The sequence below is a fragment of the Erpetoichthys calabaricus genome, chromosome 14 (genome assembly GCF_900747795.2).
Source record: "Erpetoichthys calabaricus chromosome 14, fErpCal1.3, whole genome shotgun sequence".
NCBI classification, from domain to species: domain Eukaryota; kingdom Metazoa; phylum Chordata; class Cladistia; order Polypteriformes; family Polypteridae; genus Erpetoichthys; species Erpetoichthys calabaricus.
In genome coordinates this window covers 78,331,356-78,352,619 of record NC_041407.2, presented here as the reverse complement: position 1 = coordinate 78,352,619, position 21,264 = coordinate 78,331,356, and the positions used below count along the sequence as shown (strand labels likewise).

The following is a 21,264-nucleotide window of genomic DNA, read 5'->3' as shown; positions in this document are numbered from 1 at the left end:
GCTAAATGTAATGTTTGCGGTAAGATGAAAGGTATAATTCAGGGAAAACTGGGGGGGGGTTTGGGGGGGAGAGAGGGTTTGTCCTTGCTATATTGGTTGTGTGTGAAGTGTTTTTTTTTTTTTTTTCCTTCAATGTATCAAGTGTAGTGTTTTTTAACTTGAAAAACAAATTTTAGTAATCCTTTATTTGTTTTAGGTGACGCTGTTAGGTGAAAATGGGAGGAGGTGAGAGGTACAACATTCCAGTTTCCCATCCTGCACATGGTGCTCAGAGGAAAAAGACACAGTGCCATGGCACTAGACAAAGGAATAAAGATGCAAATATTTCTTCGGGGAGAACACCTCATCCTAAAAAGGGTGATAAGGGCCAAAGCTGGTATCCGCTGATTACTAGTGCACGGCAGGCCGTGCAAATAGAAAGCAGCAGTAACATTGAGTTTGCCACTTATAACCAGAGTTGGGATAGTGCTATATCCCATTTTGATGCACTCTTGAAATCTCCATGTCATCAGAATTACGCTGGAGCCAAATTTAGTGAGCCTCCCTCACCAAGTGTTCTTCCTAAGCCACCAAGTCATTGGGTATCTATACCTGTGGCGCCTTGTGATCACAGAGAAATCTTAACCTTCCAGCTAAAGTCTTTGCTTAAAGTTCAAGCCTAAATTGTAGAATATATCGAAATTATGAGATATAGGGCTCGAAAGTTGCATTTTTAAGTGTTCAAAAATATTAATATATCCTGGCCTTTTTTTAACTGCACTCCAGTGCTAGTCATGTCCTATACTTTGTGGACATTGCAAAGCAACTGTTAACACCATGTTTTTCTGAACATTTTAAATTTGCAGTATGCAGGCCCGGTGACAATGTGAAGTGGTGCTTTTTTAATAAAACTGTGACTTGTATATTTAACTATGCACCAGGACACTTTACACTGAGAATATCAGACTGATGGTTAAAGTTAGTAAACATAAGTGCCATAAGGTAATTATCTTCTTTACATGGTGGTATTTTGCACTTCATAATTATGTTATACAATCAGATTTATTATAAATGTGTCTGACTGCTTTCTCAAACATACTAATTTTGAGCCCTGTACACTGAATGAGTTTAGCCAGTGATTTGTTTCTCAAAGTGGAAGATATGCACAGCCCATGTCAAGCAAGAACCATGTAAATATATGTAAAAACATGTAGCATATGTATATTTTGCAGGATAAAGGACCTGCTGGATAATGTATTTTTGGTAAGAACACTGAATGTAAAAATTGCTATGAGAACATGACTTAGTAAAATATTTTTATTTAAAAAAAGAAAAAAAAGAAAAATGTAATAAGCACAGATGTGTCTTTGCCCCATGCACTGTTTAAGTGTATTCAATGATCTTGCACATGATGTCTAAATTTTTTTTTTTTTTTGTAAAATGGCTTGTATTGTTCAGTGCTCAATGAAGCTTTTATTTAAAAAAAATGTCTGCATTACTAAATTACTTTTTGTTTGTATGATATGGAAAAAGGATGGTTTATTTTAAATGTATTCCCATTTCAGTAAATGCAAAATGATATTCAGGGTTCCTTTCATTTTTCATTTATACACTCAAAACGTACTGTTTAAAATGCAGAATTTATGTAACAATGTTTTTATTATAATCTGGCTTTTTAAATTGAATTCTTAATTGTCACAATGTAACTTGGTGTCCCAGTTAATGTAAATTGGACTTAAAAATTAATATTGGCAAATAAAAAATTCACCCCCCCCCCCAAAAAAAGACTCCTGTCATTGTTTTATACTTTTGATATTTTTTGGTCTCCAAAAAAGCCCCATCCCATTTTAATATTGGTTAAGTGTCTTGTTTTATATGTATTAGGTTATACAATTTATCTAAAAATGGATGGTCCAATGTACAGCTGACAGTAAAATCTAAGATGTGGATCTGAATTGTTTAGAACCTGTTACATTAATATATTCATTTTATCACTAAGTTATCATAACGGAGGAGGTCCTATGGTGATAAGAGATTGTGAGGAGTGTCTTCTTTGAAAAGAATTAAACTGTTCCATGTATGCATTTAAAATATCTGCAGTCCTCCATACAGCTGTTGTGTGGCATCTCAATAGCCACTTTCATACTTAAGTGGATTAAGGATATCATAGCTTTAAGTACAGTCCTTTACATACCTTTTTTAATTCCTATTGTATTGAAATTAACTGCTTTAGAAAATTGTTCAATAACCAGTGTAAAGATATAGGTATCTTTTTAAGACAAAAAATCAAAATAGCTAATTCTGAGATCATGTAAGCTAAAACAAGACAGTTGAGAAGTTGCATTTCAGTTAATTTTTTCCAGGGTACAAAGATGAAGAAAAAAAGGCTGCTGCTTTTACTGGCCTAGGAAGGAGTGACACCCATTTATAAAGCATATCCATACAAATGTAAATGAGACAGGATGTGAAGGATCACATTTTTCTTTTCTTACAATCTATATGAATGCTATATATAACACAAGTAGGAAAAAAATGACTTTTTTTTTTTTTAAATGTGGACTTGCAGGTTAAATGCCGTAGTTATTGACAGAACAACCACATTCCAGTCTCCGGTCATTCACCATGGAGGGATGCTAGGAAAAAAAAAATTGGACTGCTTGTGATTTGGGGAGAAATAATGAAAACTTTGTTACTGTCTAGAGATGGTAATTATCTATTGCAAGTCTGTAAGCTTTGGAAATTATACAAAACGGTTAGTAAAAGGTCTCTGCTCTAGTCTTAAAAATATACTTGTTGCTGTCTGGTTGACCTGTTGTCCTCCAGATAAGCTCTATGGCTGGGGATAATGATGGTCATAACTAAGCAAGTCCGTAACAGATCCAGTCCCTGTGCTTAGTTCACTTTCAATATATTTTTGTTTAGCTAATCAGAAATCTGTTTAAGCTGTGCTGGATTGCACACAAATAATTTAACTATTAGGTATGTAGAGGACACTTGGTGGTAGGACACATCTGTAATACAGTGGAAACCATTGTGTTAAAGTAAATGGTGTAGGTTAATCATATAGCATTTTCTCTGTAATCCAGATAGAGAATTCCAGGAAAGTGGAAGCACAATGTATGAATACCAGAACAACGCTCGATAAGCGTGCAAGACGTCAGTTATGTCCACATGTGTGATTCATCAATATGTCTGTATATAGATATAATTCAGGTAAATGAATCAATAAGTTAAAACATTTCATGTCTGTTTTTTGAGGGTAGCAATTGAAATATGTTTGTAAATTGAGTGCATTCCAAAAACTCTACTCACACTCAGAATATTTTATCATGCTGTTCATTGTTTACTTCACTACTTTTGGGTCTGAGAGAATGACAGGATATAACCATGAGTAAACATCGATTATGTTGCTTCTATACTTCCTAATAATTTAACTGATTGCAGTCAGCCTCTGTTTCTCCGTCACAAACCTGAGATTGTTCAAAGTGAACAGGCCATCATGCTGTTTATTACATTATGATCCAAGGAATCAACAGGAAAGGTGTCCAAGTTATTACAGATGACGGGGAAGACTTTAGCAAGTGCATGTCAATGCTACAGAAATTGGGAATTATTTATTAGTCATAACTGCTGCATAAAATAGGTTAATTAACCTCTCTCGGGTCCCAACCTGGGTGGTTCATTAAGTGTATTGCATGCTCCCAACCTATGATGAAAACCTTTTCATCCAAAATGTTTCAGGCATCTGAAGAGATCACCAAAAGCAATGGGAAGTTTATATCTTACAATATCTACATTCTCTTTCACAGTTGCTTCTAACAACTTAAATTTAGAAGAGCAAAGACAACACTTGTTTGACTTGGTTGCTGTATTTTTCTTGCTAACGCCTTACATTTGAATAATCTGATACCTGCCTTGTATGTAAAAGGGATTAGAACTAACTTCCAAAACCTGCTCAGTGGCTTACTTGTGTAACTCTGCTTGAGGCAGTTTTATTGGATTGTTTCTTAGAAGTCTTTCTCCACAGTTTAATTTAAAATTTTGTGTGCCAACTTATCTAAAACATTGAAAAGGTATACCAGTTTGTGCTTTTTATAAAATACCTTTCTAGAAATGCTTAGCAAAAAAAACTCTTCAAATATTTGGTTTTATTCCAGTAATTTACATGCATTTTTTTATATTTAATCAACAGTTTTGGTAAAATCAATGTTGAGTACACTGGATCCAAGTCAAATTAGTTTGACAATCTGTTGCTTCATATTTATTATAATGCTGTAGCAAAGCTACTAAACTCAGTGTTTAAGTAAAAATAGGGCCTCAGTATTTAACCTACTAATCCTAAATGAACGTGAGCACCCAATTATAAGTCTTTCAACAAGTGCAGTCTGAAGTGGCAGCAACTTGTATGATTGTTAAAAATGTTAAGATTCATATGAGTCATACGACACATTCTAGACTGCATTCTGTAGAATAATCAACTTCAAGATAATTTAAATTAACTATTTGTCTCCCTAATGTCCATGAAATAAAACACCAAAAAAGTAGTAACCACTAGTACTTTATTTACATGCTTAAAAAAAAGACCTGTATCAAGACAACAGACAACTTTAAGATCATCTCTAAGCAAATTTAATTTCAGTCTTTGGTAGTCAAAGATTCAAATGATCTTAACATTTATCAAAAGTTACCCAAAATCATACTGAATACTACTTATATGAAACTTTCTCAAAATAGGTACAACTGGGCAAGTTAACTACTTAAGATACTTGAGTCTTTCAATGAAGACCGTGCCCATTTGAAAAATGCCTTTCTAATGAAAGACTGCACTGACACAGAACCTACCAATGTGAAGCACTTGCACATCAAGACACAAAAAACACAACACACTTGAACTCACAGCAAGGAATCGGTTACTAAGAGTGTAAAAATAAAAACGTACCAGTTATATATATATATATATATACACTTTAACAGAATGCATTACCAACCGTTTGTTATTAGTTTTAAAAGGGTGGCATGCTTTCCATTTAATGCAAGTTATCAAAACTTTTTACATTTTTAAAAATACATAATTTCCTTAGTGACCTCTGCTGTGCAAGTTTACAAAGGAGAAAGTAGTAACTGTCTGCTACACGTTTTATTTAAAGAAAAGCATACAAATTTATTAAAATAAAGAAAACAATGTACCACCACTCCAGATCTATTTACAAAATATCAAAGTAAAAAAAGAGGAAAAAAAAAATTCATAAACTTGTGACCACAAATGTTGTCTGTATATTTCACTGGAAGACACCTGTTTATAGTTTTTATGAGGAATTAAAAAACGCACAAAATTGCTCAGGTGATTAACAGCAAAGCAAATAGGACTGATACTCAAGCTACAAGACAAGGATAATATAAATTTAACAAACCCAAAATACTGAACCTTGTTTGTAAACGTACTATTTTACATTGGTACTGGATATCTGAAGACAAAGCACAAGAGAAGTCTCAAAATATAAATGTTAGTTTAATACTTCACCAGCATATGGCAAGAATTTAACATTGATTAAAAAAAAAAAAAAAGGAAATAAAATCACAAACATTTAAATGCCCCACCTCAAGGCTGTTTCATGGAAAATGAAAAACAAAAACACTCATGCACCTGACAATACACAGAAGACATAGCTAATGACCACCCGATTTACGCCCAGCCCATGACCTTGACCTGGAACGAGATCTTGACTGAGATCTCGACCGTGATCCTGATGGAGACCGCATTCTGGAACCTTTGAGAGATTTAGACCGTGATCGTGATTTTGATGATACACGGAAATCCTCCATAGGTGGTGACACAGACTTGGACCTTGACCTGGCTTTGGAATCCTTGTTGGGTTTTGATCTAGATCGAGAATTAGATTTAGACCTAGACTTTGATTTGCTGAATGATGGATTGCGACGCCTGTACCTGGAAGAAGAAAATGCCATAAAGAATCATAAAAAACCTGCAGCTATACCAAACAAATTTTAAAATGTATTTCAAATGGAAAAGAATACTGCAAACTTTACAATCTGTGGAACTGACTACCCACCCCCAAGAAAAGTGTCATTACAATTTTATACAAGTGATAGTGTCACCTTTCATTTTCATGACTCCTGCTTCGCCTGCGCTTCCCATAGGACCTACTGCGTGATCTGAAAAGCAATGATTAATATATTAAAGTTACATCTACAGGTGTTTAACATGAGCAAGTAGCTGTAATATTGTTTTACTGTACAAGTAATTACATGATAAACAGACAAATCAAAAAGAACAAAGTGTAAAAGTTCTTTTTGATAAACGTTTGGACACAACATACCATAAAGCTACACAATTTGTTCTATTTACTTTATTTTAGTTACAGGATTAAAAGATGGGTTCTTCTGCTTTGGTTATGAAGGTCTGTTGTAATAGAAATAATCTTAAGTGCCCTTGTCCAATACTGTGTTGCACATTTGAAAGTCAGCCTTTTGTCAAATGAACAGTTACTCATGGAAATCCTGTACAATTCACCTGTTAAATTCTTCCATTGATGCTCAGATAGTTTACTTGAGCACTATATTTATATGTAAAATTTAAATCACACAGGTCATTTTAAGTTCTACTAGACCTGGGTGCTATGATAATTATCAAACACTTTCAACTCCTTGATAAAAATAATTGTGTGCTGGGTAAATTTTTCAGGATTATGCAGTACACCAGAAAAGGAAAAGTACCAAAAAAAATGTAAAACTTGTTTGTACCAGCAGTTCAGGATATTTGGTAGTGAAAGTGAACATCAGCTTTCCGCTCCATACTCCTGACCTTTGCTAGTGTAGATGTGTAATAAAGTTTGTTTTATTAACTTCACAAAACCATAGGCTTTGACACGATCCGATCGAAACTGCACGTGGGACCTGGACCTAGAACCCACAAGCCCCTCCCCCACTTTGACACTACTGGGACTTCAAGGGGAACCACCATCCACTCCTTTAACACAATCAGTGATTCACGGGTATCAAGAGAGAAGTGGTTCGTAGTGTAGTACACCAGGGAACCTGGAGTAAGGTTTTGGAGTTATCCATTACTTGCTTTTGAACCGCTTTGGTACCAGTAAAGAGGTCAGAAAACTGGTCTTGATAGCAAAATCAAAATTTTAGCAATGATCCAACACTACAGGACAGCAGATAATTGTACTGTAAAATGTTGATCCAAAACTGAGTAAAGTATTTGGACAGGTTGAAAAGACCTTAGAAATTTTAGTTGGGGCAAATATATGTAAATACTAATCAAGTGCTGCATAATTTCAGTAAAATGCTTTCAAAATCCATACTTTTTATTTTGCTTAATTAACATCTTTTTAGGTTTATTCTTTTATAGAAGCACAAGAGTGAAGTTGCTTACTTGCAGCTTATTGCATGATAGTTTACACACACTATTATGGACAAAAGTTTGAAGACCATCACATCTATAGGAGCTTATTGGACAGTCCATTCCAAAACCAGTGCCTCTGATAAGGCACAATCCCCACCCCAAAACCCCCAGTTCACACCTCTCGGAAGTCTTTCCACAACATTTTTGAGTGTGCCTGTGAGAGTTTGTGGACATTCATCCAAAAACACATTAGGGAGGTCAGGTATTGATGCTGGGATTGAGACCAGGGCTCTGTGCAGGCCTCTCAAGTTCCTTTACACCAATGGCTTTGTGCACAGGATAAATTTTGTTTATAAAAACTAAGAAGAAAAATACTTGTCAACGACATTTTTTCTGTGACAAAAATGGAACAAAATCTAAATAAAAATGTACTTTTAATGACAAAAAAATTGGACAAATGCTTTTAATATCGTTGACAAAAACTAAGCTAAAATGTTACAGACAGATGGACAATATGCGATGTGAAGCTCTTTGCACATCTGCTACACGGTTCGCCTACAAATAACGAGCATGAATACAATGGTGCAATTTTAAAAACTTTTATGCACACCTGTAATTGGATAACACTAGTTGGGGCACCATTAGGAAATCATCATGTCAACCAGAATCCTGTTCCACTCCTCTCCACTACAAAAGCAAACACTGAGACACACACAGGATTTTGTTATTGCCAGTTTTATCCCTTTACGAGTTACTTAAACAGATTTGTGCAGCTTTGAGAGCACAATCAGATGTGCTCAGCCTCAGATGGGAGTTTTAACTGTTTAGTTTGTAGTGTCACACATTCATTAAAGCAGATAAAATGACAGGGTGTTTAATCACGGGGGGTTAAACGTTAACATTATTCAAAGTTATTGTCTGTCTGTATACCTGCATTGTTATCACTCTTTAATATTTTCTTTATCAGTATGCTGCTGCTGGAGTATGTGAATTTCCCCTTGGGATTAATAAAGTATCTATCTAACACAGTCCCAATATAAAGGAACAGAAGCTTTGCATTCGTTCATTAATTGCAATGAGCATATCTACACATATTCATCTGTGCATCCATCCATTTTGTAACTAGTGGATACAGTTCACAGTTGTGGCTGAAACCATCTCCACTTACACTCAAGGGCACAGTGGCAGTGACAACAACAGTCATAACAATTAAAAATAAATAAAGTGGCTATTTGGCTTGACTACATCATCAATGAAACTTATATAAGATGTTAGAATGGCACGTACATCAGTGAATGTAATGAAGTCTCTCAGTTATAATTAATTGCTTACAGGTAACTTTTATAATTCTGGATTTGCACTCAGGCTAAGCTATAAAGTCTGATTATTCATGTTAGACAATTTGAAAACATCACAGCAAAGACTCTTTTACCAGAGTTCTAAAACACTGGATTCTTCTTTCGGCTGCTCCCATTAGGGGTCACCACAGTGGATCATCTTAATGTAAAAACATATTTATTTTAAACACACTAATGATGTAAATATAAATCTTACAATAGCAAATGCTACAAACCTAACAGAGATTCTCTGATAAACCAGATTTTAAAAGTTTTTGTTACAAAAACAGCTTTTAAGGGTTTGTTTAAATGTAAGTATTCCTACATTATTTTGGAATTTACTAATTCAACAGTACAGATTTAATAATGTCTGAATTACTGGAGGTTGGGGGGGGGGGATTAAGTATTGGTAGCTCTCCATTATTTGCTTCTGAACTGTCTTGGTACCAGTACTGAGGTTCAAGTTTTTCAAATTTTAGAACAGATCCAACACCACCCCCGATACAGTTATTGCACAATGATAGCACTTTTAACTAAGGCAAGTCTAGCAGAAACAGAAAAATCACATACAGTTCCATGTTTAAAGTTACTGAGCTCTTTGGTACGACCCCATTCTACTGCCAATGTTTTGTCAAAGGATACTGCTTTCAAAATAGCAGACTTCTACAAGATGTTATAAGAGAAGACTCATTGCTATTTTACTGACAAAGAGATTGTAGAAAGCTTTAAATTAAATAAACTTTATTAATCCCATGAAGGTGCCAACAATTGTGACACATGTGGTTTTGTTAAAAAGAATTATTTCTTGATGAGGAATTGTTTTTTCTCAGAATAAATTTACTTCAGTTAAATTTTGGGATTACTATCATTTTTCAGTCTAAGTTAAGGTAATTCACCAAAAGGTGATTTTTTTTTTTTTAAATAATCTTTATTTACTCATTTGTACCAGGAGTGCCAATAATTGTGGAGTGGACTGACAGCATGCAAGGCTTGGTGAATCCTTCTGATCTTATGAATTCTCTTGCATTGCATTTTCATCTCTCTACTTAAGAGTATGTATAACATTATTTACTGCATATTGAAATAAATGTCACTATCATCCAAAATTATTATTTCACATGTTAACTATTTGTGACTGTATCATCAACTCCCAGTTGAATATCTGCAAGTCATTCTTTAGCAGAGTGACTGTGCAACTGCCTGACCAGTTTTTAACTCAAATAGCATATTGAGTACATATGACAACATTGTATCCTGCCACAGTGCATTCCAAATCCAAAGACAGCCGAGATACTTGGATTTCTAGCAAAAAAAAAAAAAAAAACAAAACCAAAAAAAAAACTTGAAATGAAAAAATAAATCTCATTATGAGTCTTACATAGTGTACCTCTTATTGCTTTCACTGGAATTGTTCACTAACTCCTGTTTTAGTTGACTGAGATTAACTTAAAATAGGTTTACTTTTATACAGTATAATTGCTGGCTGTTCAACCAACTGCCAAAATGCTTTTAAAAACTGTTTTTGTTTGTTTTACTTATTTTATTTATACTTACTAATGTTCAGTTCTTACAAGTTATAGTGCTGTATATTATCATAATAGCAGTCTTCTGGCTTCTTCACAGTTCAAAATTACTTTTCAAACTTAACACTGAACATCAGGAAATTAACAAATATCTATATAGAATGATGTGGAAAAATCCATCATTTTGACGATGTTATCCAACCCTAGGCTTTAGTTTGCAATAAGGTTGCACTAATAACACAGTAAGATTGCATTACTGCTTTTTTTTTGTTTGTTTGTTTTAAAAGTTTTGTCCAACGCTTTTTGTTTTTATTTGTCTTTTGGGAGGATAAATTCTCAAATGGTTAATCGATTTCTAAAGAGATAAATGCAGGGGGTGTTTCAAAAGTAGGTTTACAGTTGTTTGTATAGAAAAATATATGCAGTGTATTATTGCTACGCTCAGGCACACTAATAATAAACTGTGTAGAAAAGCAAAGAATAAGAAGAGAACATATTACCTTCTGAAATTGTCAGACCTCCTTGGTCGCCTTTCTAAAGAGTGGCTCCTTGACCGTCTCCGTTCATAGCTTCTACTACGAGACCTTCTGCGTCTATTATCTCTGTCGTAGTCATTGTAGCGAGTAAAATTACGAGGTGATCGTCTTTCTTTTGACTTCATTTGACCAGGAGCTGTAAAAAATAAATAAATAAAAATACCCGTTCATATTGGAAGTAACACACAAGCCAACACATAAAATTTTAACGTTTTAACCTACGCAAACAGGTAAACCTTACCCAGTGCTGCTGTGGTATGTTGTGATAGACTCATTTGGTTAAAACAGTTTTTGACCGAGACATCATACAAATTCTTAGTTAAAAGTTGAAGAAATGTTTCCTGACGCAGCTGACATTATACACTGTTTAGTCTCTTAAATGTAACAGTGCACAGAATGGATTAACAAGGACAAAATACCTTTTCAATTTATTTGATAATACTAAATAGAGAGGAATGATGTAAAACATACCAGGCTCAAACTAACTAAATAAATACCCTACCAGAAGAAAAAAAAAATCATGTTATAAAGCTAATGCTTTTATTCAACTGATAAAAAACAAAGACTCAGGCAAATAGTAGATTTAATTAATGAACTGCATGTCTAGATAGAAACAAAAAATCAATATACCAAAACAAAGAAAAATGTTCACATAACCTACTTCATATTCTTTCCTTCCTTAACCAACACAATATTCGAACTAGCATTTTTGCCAGCATTGGTTCAAAACTGATACTGTGAATTGGATTGGTGTCAGGTCCAGTACTGAACACGTGACCCCAAACACAGGTGACAAAATATAACCAACAGAAACACATCAACCTCCCCAAAGTCAATACTTACTCTTTCTATCACCTTGTGCAAACTGGATCTCAATTTGACGACCACAGACCCACTTCCTGTCCAAGTTATGAAGTGCATCTTCTGCATCCCGAACATCTTCAAATATGCTGAGCTGTTAAGGCTTTTATACATGATCTTGAAAGGAAAACAGCTTGATAAAAAAATGCTAATATAAGCTAAATCTAAAATGTGTGGAAGAATTCACGTTACATTTAAAATAAAGTTAAATAATCTTGCCGGTTTAAGAATATAGCAAATAAGATACGAAAAGAGGATGAAAGAAATTTGTAGATGAGGTGACCTTTTTTTTTGTTAATGTTTTCAAGAGGGGAGGGTAGAACAAAAATATGGATGAAGAATACTCGGGAGAAAAAAAAATGTAACTTAAAAAAATCCAAGAATACTAATAAAGGTTTATGTACTTTAAAAAAAAAAAAAATACTAACGTGCGAAAAAAATCCAATGTATTTGTAGGATACAAAATTAGGCTTGTTACCTTAAACATGCTTGACTTTCAACTTCATCTTGACCTTTAACTCTTTAAAACGCTTTCCAGAAGAACTTGGTTTGTGGCTTGACTGATAATCTTTTTTTCTCTTTTGCAGACAATTTGAAGCCTTGGCTCCCATTTTGGTTTCATTTTCCTCTTTGTCTCTTCAAGCTTTAAATTCTCTTTATTTTCAAACTTTCCCTTTCTCTTTTCTTGAGGCCTGATCCTTAAGAGGTCTTTGGCTTGTCTGCTTGTGTTAATTCTTGGAATCTACTCTAAAAGGCTCTTTAATTTCTCTGTGGGGTCTCCAGAACTGTATCGCTTTATATAGTCTGGGGCAACAACAGAAGAAACTTAAATTAGGAGACAGAATTTGTGTTGCTTTACTTGTGAATCCTTGAAAAAAATCACACACATAGTGAAATCATGTCTTTTGCAGATGTAACAGCCACCTAATGAAAATCAGACATTTAAAAAAAAATATTAAGTCCTACAAAGCTAAACACTCGTCGACTCAATCTTAAGATCGGGTACAAAATCCTTAGGTTGTTTCTGCCAACATAAAATCTTATTCTGCATTATATTATTTCCATACTGACAGGTGAGCTGTACATCTTGACCTGTTTTACCCAAGCACTCCTACAAATGTGACCTTGTTAATTTGAGCAATACTAAAAAACGAACATGACAGACCACAAACAATTAAATCATGCTTATGATCACTGCCATGTTTACACCATGCTCCAAATCTACAAAAATTGACAAGTAAAAATCAAGCATAAGCCAGCAATAATCTAACTGGAAAACTAAAGCATGACACCAGTAGTATATTTTGTTTCTTTTAAAATGAATAAATTTACACAAAACAAAAGCCTGCATTTACTTCTAATTTAATTAGTTGAAATGCAATGAATGACCTCAAATTGTGAAAAGGTAGGCAGTAAACTGCCAGAGTTTTAACTTTAAAGTTTAGGTTAGCAAAAAGGAAATTTCTGAAAATTTCAAATGGGCATTCTTCAGGGAACAACTAATAGGCTACAACCTATAGATGTTCTGCAGCAATTAAAGTAAATTAAGCCTTCCAAACTGAAGAAAGCAATTTGCACATGTGTCCCAACTTCTACTGATTACTTAAAAACCTTGTCTGTCTGTCTTAAAGCAAAGATGGAATTGACCGTTACTATACTCTAGAAAGTTGTGAATTCCAGCAACACTGGCAAGAAAATGGCAATTAACAAATGAAATGACAGAACATTATTTCCCAGAGAAGTGTTTGCCTTTCACTTAAAGAAATAACTAAAAAAAAAAAAAAAAATCGAACTGTCAGTGAGTATGGTGTTCTTCATAATCCCAAAAGCAACTGGAAACCGAAAGAAACTCTGATAGGGACAGATCTGGCAGACACAAAGTCACCACCCAATCTTGTCTTCTGAGGCTCACCAGCCTGCGTGATAGGCTCCTCACAGCAGAACAGCCTAACAGTGGTCAAAAAAAGCAACTCTCAGTTTCTACTGTGAAGAGGAGACATTGTGCTGCAGATTTTACAGGGTGAGTAGCAATAAGAAAGTCATTCCTTAAGTCTTATGGATGGATGAATGAAATATTGAAATCTTCGGTTCATCATGCAGGGAGTTTGTATGCCGTTGAGTTGGTGAAAGGATAGTTCCTCAGTGTGTGTCACCAACAGTCAAACATGGAGGGGGAAGTGTGATGATCTGGGGTTCTTCTGTCGGAGGCAGAGTTGGTAACTTGCAGAGTGACAGGCATTCTGAATCAAAAGGGTTACCACATTTTGGATGTTATATCACCAAAGGTGGCCACTTTAAATCAATCAAAAATTTAAATAATTTTTTTTAACACTTAAACAATGGCAAATAAAAAATTTGTTAAGGAAAGTCAAGGAATCATTATTTGCCCTATACCTTAATTTCATTAAAGATTTAAGATAAAAACACTGAGGTGTTTGACCAGTAGTATATACAGTGGTAGGACTTGCCATTGTTTATTTGTTCAACCAGCAAGCCCATGATTCTCGAAAGAATCGTAAATCCAAGAATGGCAATCACTGTCTGTTCCCTCTGATACTTGGAGGGATGAAATATCATGGAGGGTGGGTGCGTCCTGGGACAGTTAATTTAATTAAACATATTTGTTTTTCTATGGCTGTGTCGTCAGCGAGAAGTCGTTGTGTTTGTATTTCCGTTAGTTGAGCTGTTTCTTTTTGGAGCCGTGACTCCATTAGCTATACGTTGTTTACTGTTAGGAATTATAATCGCACTTACGTTTAATACGGAGCGTTCGTTTATTGTTTTTTTCCATCTGGTGTTGTTTCTGTGTTGAGGGTAAAGGTGTAAATGAAGTACATAGGAAGTAAAGAAGTAATCCAATGGTAGATTACAGATATTTAATCAAATACTTCGTTATATACAACATTTGTAGTAAAGATGGTGTCTTGTCCTTGAATGAGTTTTCCTTGGTATGGAGTATTTACAACCTTAACTGTAACGTCACATGAACGCCGAACTCTTAATACTGTAATGTGACCTTTGGGGATTCCGTACTGTAATGTGATTTAAATATGCTGTGTAGTCTGGACCTCTGGGGTTTCCGTTAGTTGAGGTGTTTCGTTCTTGAGCCGTGACTCCTTTGCCTCTGGTGTTTCAGAAGCGCGTTATCCGTGCGGGCTCGTTGCAGTGCGGTGGTGCGCTTCGATGTGTAATTCAAAAATGCATTTTTAGTTTGGATGTCTGGAGATGCCGTGCTGTAGTACTGTAATGTGATTCACATATGCGCTGAATCGTCTCGTTTTTGTTTTCTCTGTGGCGGGCTCGTTGCAGCGCGTGTGCGCTTCGATGCGCCCTGCGTCCATATCCGGTTTATGCTGTGTAGTTTGGACGTCTGGGGATACCATACTGTGTAGTGTGATTCACATATGCGCTGAATCCTCTCGTTTTTGTTTTCTCTGTGGCGGGCTCGTTGCAGTGCGCGTGCGCCTTGATGCGCCCAGCGTCCATATCCGGTTTACAACCTTTTTTTTGTTCTCTGTGGCGGGCTCGTTGCAGTGCGCCTCGATGCGCCCAGCATCCATATCCGGTTTACTACAACCTTCGGTTAGTAATATGGATACTGGTGTAATATTGTTCAATTAGTACTTCAGAGACTGTAGTAACACAGTCTGTTCCAACTCTGCTTTAAGGCAGACAGAGAGTTAAGTATGGCTTAATTGTTGCAGCACATCTGTAATCTATCATTTTGTTCCATGATGAAGGCCCATTTGTAATATTCTGATATTTCCTTTTTTCATGTTCTTTGCCAACCTAAACTTTAAATTTAAACATCTTGCAGTTTACTGCTTACCTTTTCACCATTTTAGGTCATTAATTGCATTTCAAATGATTACATTTGAAGAAAAACTGAAGTGTTCTAAAACTGTTAACCAGTAGTGTACATCAATAATTAGGTATGCCAACTCTTAGACTTTCCAAAAAAAAAACAAAAAAACAAAACAAAAAACCAAGGGCTACACCAGATATAAGGGAAAAAAAGTCAACACTAAGCACCACTAGCTTTCATACAAACCTCGTCCCGCAAGCAAACATCTTAAAAATGTATATTCTAAATGGAAAAAAACAAATGATGTCAAACTGCAACATAAAAAGTACAAGGAAATGATGTACCTTTTTGGTCCAAAATTCACTTAGAAATATTTTTTGAGAGAAGGATACAGTCTCTCAAATTACATCAAAGCTCAAAGTGACTGAAATATAAAACTTCCTTATAAATGGCACCTAGTTCTGAGGGCTAGGGATCTGCACCAGCATTCAGAAGGTGGCCAGTTCGGATCCTGCAAATGCCAGAAGTGACTCTACTTTGTTGGGCCATTGAGCAAGGCCCTCAACCTGCAATTGCTTCGTCCTGGGTATGACGTTAATCTGCACCCAGCCTTGCAAGCAAGTCCTCCAAATAACAGGGAGAACTTGGGTTGATAGCAGGATTGCCACTCCAGCCACTGCATATATATATATATATATATATATATATATTACACAAAAAAAAAATTGTGGTGCTGAGGTGTCATCTGATGCAGTCAGGTTCCAATCCATGTGGTTCCTCGTGTGGTGGGTGGGGCATTGAGCTATTAGCAAACACAACCAAACACCCTCTCTCTCTCATATAAATGTGTTAAATGCATTACTGTTATATAAAACCTGAAGGATAAGTTCTGTATTTTTCAAATCAAAGTTACTTGTTCATAATCATAGTATATATTAATGTGCCACATAAAACTGTTCTATTTTTTTTTCTCAATTTTAAAAATGCTTTGTCTGTTCTTACTGTTTACAATGGGGTTAAACTGTAGCAGGGTCCAAAATATGTAAAAAAAGGCTTAAACTTACCAAACACATCCATTTTTCAAGGTAAGAAAGTTATCAGATATCATACACCTTCAGACTGCACAATTATGCAAACATATGATGCTAGATCTGCGAAGCAGCACCAGTAACAACTGCTCTACCTTTCTTCTCTACAGAAGAGCTATTCATTTATGCAATATTCAGTTTGCAAGTAAAAAAACATTTCTATTAATATTCTACAACTCTGCATTTCAGCTCACTTCACTTGCAACTGCAGTGAAATCACTCACTTGTGTTTGGGAACTGCAGTTAGATTAAATAAATGGGCAATCTGGAACAGGTTTTATTTTCCTCTTCAACTGTGAGAAAGGAGCATGTAAAAATGAGTGCTACAAACTCACAAGTCCACTTTTAGCTGGTCTCCCATTCGAACGGTCACATCAAACCTAAGCGCTACAAGCCACAACCAAAATGGTGCCTCACAAACATGGAAGGAATGTTTTCTTTAATCAAAACCTTTGCTGGTTTAAATTCGACATATTTGGCAAGTGTTAAAGCTTCTTCTGTTACCTATGGACCCAAAAATTTATTAAAAAAAAAAAAAAAAACAACAAAAAAAACACTTTACTTTAGGGCACAATTTTCTGTAGCAAATCAATATATGTAACGACTGAACAACTTTGACTTGAAAAATACTGAACTTACCCTTTCCGATGGAATGTGACATGTACACTCTTTTAAATCATGTCAACACAAACTCACCTATACCGTATTCACTTAAAGCCTCACGCTAAGTTCTAAAAAGGGAGTCATTACTAATAAATACTCTACTATTGGCAAATCACTCAATAACAAACACCTTCATTAACAGTTTTACTGAATTAGTTTCATTAATGTCAACAACACATTTTTTTTGTCTGAAAGGAAACTGTTAAACCACTCAAATAATATAAGAAAGAGCCAAAACAAAATGTATTCAAGACCATAGCGATTATGTCAACAATTTTCACAGCCTAAACCTTTTTTTGTTAAAGAATAAAAATGAGGATTTTTACACAATAAAATGCATATCTGTACTTGCTTGACCATTTAATTACAAAAATATTTCCATACTCATAATTACCAAAGTTAATCTTCAGTAGAAAGGATATTGAATGTATGCAAATCCTCTTGATCGACGAGTATAGAAGTCAACAGGAATGTAGACATCTACTATTGGTCCATAACGACCAAATTCACGACGTAAATCCTCAGGCCTAAAGTATCGTAAAATGATAACTTTATTTACCTTAATTTTACATTATCTACGTAGAAACATATTTATTGATTTCCAGCTTGAACAGATATAGCAGAAAAAAAACGTACCTCATCAATAATAACAACAATTAAGAGATCAAACACACCCAAAGTATGTATCAAGAACCCCTCTCTAAGCATGTCCCCAGTGAACAAAAAAAAAAAGAAAGACTTGAAATGGAGCAAAAATTTACAATTCACACATATCAATATGACATTACCAGTAAAAGTGAGCTCATAATATAAAAAAGGAACGGGTCAAGATGCTCTAAAACTAATTTTTGATGTGATTAAAGTATAAAAAGCACTTTTTTTGCCAAATGATAATTCACCATTTAAAGCATATGGTGCAAATGAGATGATTCAAAGATATATAAATATTAAAGCAATTATTGTGTCGTCTTGGGAAAGCAGGCACTGCTTATTTCAAATTAATATATTCTGTACATTTTCTGTGACTTTACTTAGATTCTATGAAGCAATGTATACATATACAACAGGTTCATTAAAAAGTCCTTATTAAGTTTTAAATTATCATAACTTCAATTATATGCTAGCAGCAGAAAAGATCACTGAGACCACTCCGCAGTTCCCTTGTCCCATTTGCATCTGGCTGAATGTACTGTAGCATGCGAACCAGACCTGTCAGGTTCCGTAACTGCTTCTATCCCGTGGCTATCTGGACCATGCACTCAGATCTGCTCATAGAGGTCTATTTATAAATTTGTGGCACTTGTTACTAGTTTTTTTTTATTATTATTAGGCATTATACAGTATATTTATTAGTATCTATTGCAAATCATTACTATTTGCTTATCTTTATTTATTTACAATATTTTTTAACCCACCTTGCACTTGTCCTGTTTATGTATGTGTTGCACCGCGGTCGTAAGAAATGTTATTTTGAGCCACTGCATGCTGCAATACTGTGTATGGGTGACATGATAATAAACCCACATGACTTAATAAAGTCAATTCGTAAAGTGCATTGTGAACTGTAGTTCATTTATTTTATCGTAGTTTATAAGTAAACTTGTAATAGTTTATTAATTTGTTCACCACTGTTTTCAAAATTATGACGGACCCATTACTTTAATAGAAGAGAAAGTAAACTGTATGCTGTTATTAGCCAAGCTAAAATCGGCCAGTGTGGTACAAGGAGAATCCATTACAAGAAGGATGCACAACACAACTAAACCGTTATTTAAACGAACTGCGTTGACTAAATAATGTGATTTAATATATTACTTAAAATACGTACTTCAGAATCGCATCACGTTTGCATACATGAACATGATAAAAATTAACGATCTCAACAATACTGTACATCTTTGTAAAAATGTAATAAATTATTTCGCTTGCCCTTTTTTAAAGGATTAATTTTATCCTATACCGAACTGAAATTTTAATTTTATTTAAAACTACACAAGGACTTCATAATAACCACGTATAAAGGAATTATAACACACGTGGACGGGAAACGGTCAGACCCACCACTCAATACACTGGCCTACGGAAATATAAAATGCATTAAAAAAACACTGAAATTTACGACAAAATGTAAGCACATAAAAAAGTTCCTGGATAAAATTCAGTACTGGGCTACATTCGCTTACTCGACGAATGTCAGTATAACGTTATAAATTCAGAGCATCTGGTTTTCAATCGCCTTAATCCTAAACATTTTTAAACAGTGTGCCTTAATCTGTTTACACAAAAATTCGATCGTAACGCACGTAACCGTTCAAAAACACAGGCCACAAACGTATGAGAAGTGTCAAATGACAGTTAAAAGTCATGGCGCATATCCAAATATATTCGCTATTTTAATTAGAACACCAATCACTAGTTCAAAACACTGGTGTTAAAAGAAACTCGCACAGGAGGCCTGCAACGCCGCGAATCTAAGACTAGGCCTCAGCACGCGATTCTTTTTCATTGTCGTTGAGACCTATTCGTTTTTTTAATTAATTTCCCAAAAATACCTTCCATATTCGCTTCCAGTCAACACGTACCTTGATTCATCAGAAACATTCCGAATAAAAAGTGAGGTATTAGGAGGCCGAAGGTAGCGGGCCATTATGATTTCTTTGAACACAAAACCGTCCCAAGTTCTACGTGCAAGCTGGCGCCGAAACAACCGCCGTGCAACAATCCGCGGGAGGTGTGCGAGTAGAGCAAGGCGCAGACTCGAAAGTCTGCAGGGCGCGGAGAAAGGTGACGTGTGTCAACGTGACGTCATCAGAACGTTGAGCTTAGTGATAGCGATGTGACTTCGGATCTGAGAGATCGATTAAAGTAATTTTGTACTGCAAGACGGAACAAGTTAGAAAATGGACCGAGTTTAGTAGGTAGGTTCCAGAACCTCGATCCATTTCAGGCTTGTGTGGGCAAGAGGCTGTCCCACCACCACTGGGCAAAATGCTGAAAACAGGCCGGGGCAGAATTCAAGTCACTGGCAGGAACCACTCATACTCATACACACACACACACACACACGCAATATTGCAAGTGGCAATTAACATATATAAATAAAACTTTCGTAATTAATTCCTTCTTTTCTTAAGTATATCTGGTCGTAGTAATATTCATTAAATGGGACTTGTAAAGTTATTAAGTTATGACAAATGTTAGGGAATAAGTTAGGGAGTAACAGACGTGAAAGGCAAACTGTACATGTATTACAGTGAGTGACCATTACAGATATCAGTTCATTGTGGCACTCTGATAAAATTAAATATAGGGTGAAATTATACAGTATATAGAAATTATAAATAGTGTGAACAGATTTTTAAATTCCCAAACTGGGACACTTGTGTAGCATGTATGCCCACGCATAAAGCCCATCCTCATAATGCTTGCTGTAATCTCATCATCACCAGAGTGGGATCAGGGTACAAAAAAAAAATAAACACACTTTTACAATGGAACACATAAAATTGCACACTGCCAGTGCTCTGGTTTTGTTTGCTTATGTTCCTTGTTGTGATGCTGTTTAATTAAAACACAAGTTGTTAATCAAACGGGGTTCTATCTTGAAGCTTTGTGCATGCTGTTGTAAATATATTGTGGTAATGTATATTTTGTCAAAGCAAGATTTGTGGCACTGCAAAGACTATATTAAATGGGAAGCCTGTTAAAACTGGGGCATTTTGACATTCTTAAGCGATTTATTGAGACATATAACCTGAAATCAGGCCTGTTCCAGTCAACAGGAAGTGTGGTCACCCTAGTAAATTGTAGCGTCAGTGAAATAGTCACTCCACAGGGTAGTTCATTCATATCTAGATAACATCATGTTTTCCATGCTTGTAATTTATAATTTTACAGTTAGGAAGGATTGTTCAAATTAAAGTGATTCTTAGCCTTTTTGACAAGTGAACTGTTTTTAAATTGAGAATCTCTGTGGACTTGGGGGGGGGGGGGGGAGTTCTCTGTGGAGTTTTGTGTGGCTCAATTGATTAACGTTTTATCAAATAGTGAGGGTTCCCATTGGGGTTTTGAGCAGCTTGAACAGATTGAAGAGTGGATTG

The 21,264-nt window shown here is 35.3% G+C and overlaps 2 protein-coding genes across 5 annotated transcripts; one reads left to right on the top strand and one right to left on the bottom strand.

Moving 5' to 3' along the window:
- Window positions 1-215: 215 nt before the first annotated feature.
- On the top strand, window positions 216-662 carry pnrc2 (proline-rich nuclear receptor coactivator 2). The gene has a single exon (XM_051936211.1). It carries the CDS (start codon window positions 216-218, stop codon window positions 660-662), a length of 447 nt encoding a protein of 148 aa, XP_051792171.1.
- Window positions 663-4,689: 4,027 nt separating this feature from the next.
- srsf10a (serine and arginine rich splicing factor 10a) lies at window positions 4,690-19,910 on the bottom strand. 4 transcript variants are annotated; one of them, XM_028820044.2, is made up of 6 exons: window positions 19,747-19,910; window positions 17,587-17,691; window positions 11,591-11,694; window positions 10,712-10,883; window positions 6,097-6,153; window positions 4,690-5,926 (listed from the first exon to the last, which is right to left on the bottom strand). In XM_028820044.2, the coding sequence occupies exons 1-6, from the start codon at window positions 19,809-19,811 to the stop codon at window positions 5,647-5,649; spliced, it is 783 nt and encodes a 260-aa protein (XP_028675877.1). In that variant the 5' UTR covers window positions 19,812-19,910; the 3' UTR covers window positions 4,690-5,646. The 4 variants fall into 4 exon arrangements, with proteins under 4 accessions (XP_028675877.1, XP_028675878.1, XP_051775066.1 ...); XM_028820045.2 differs by having other exon boundaries at window positions 4,690-5,920; XM_051919106.1 differs by lacking the exon at window positions 17,587-17,691 and adding an exon at window positions 12,070-12,412 and having other exon boundaries at window positions 11,591-11,697.
- Between the last annotated feature and the right edge of the window lie 1,354 nt (window positions 19,911-21,264).

Excerpts from the sequence above, each read along its gene's own strand:
- srsf10a (XM_028820044.2), bottom strand. The coding sequence starts at position 19,811 with ATGGCCCGCTACCTTCGGCCTCCTAATACCTCACTTTTTATTCGGAAT. Across the intron at positions 17,692-19,746 it reads AATGTTTCTGATGAATCAAG|GCCTGAGGATTTACGTCGTG; the intron begins GTACGTGTTGAC and ends ACGATACTTTAG. Across the intron at positions 6,154-10,711 it reads AGGTCTGACAATTTCAGAAG|ATCACGCAGTAGGTCCTATG; the intron begins GTAATATGTTCT and ends ATTGCTTTTCAG.
- pnrc2 (XM_051936211.1), top strand. The coding sequence starts at position 216 with ATGGGAGGAGGTGAGAGGTACAACATTCCAGTTTCCCATCCTGCACAT.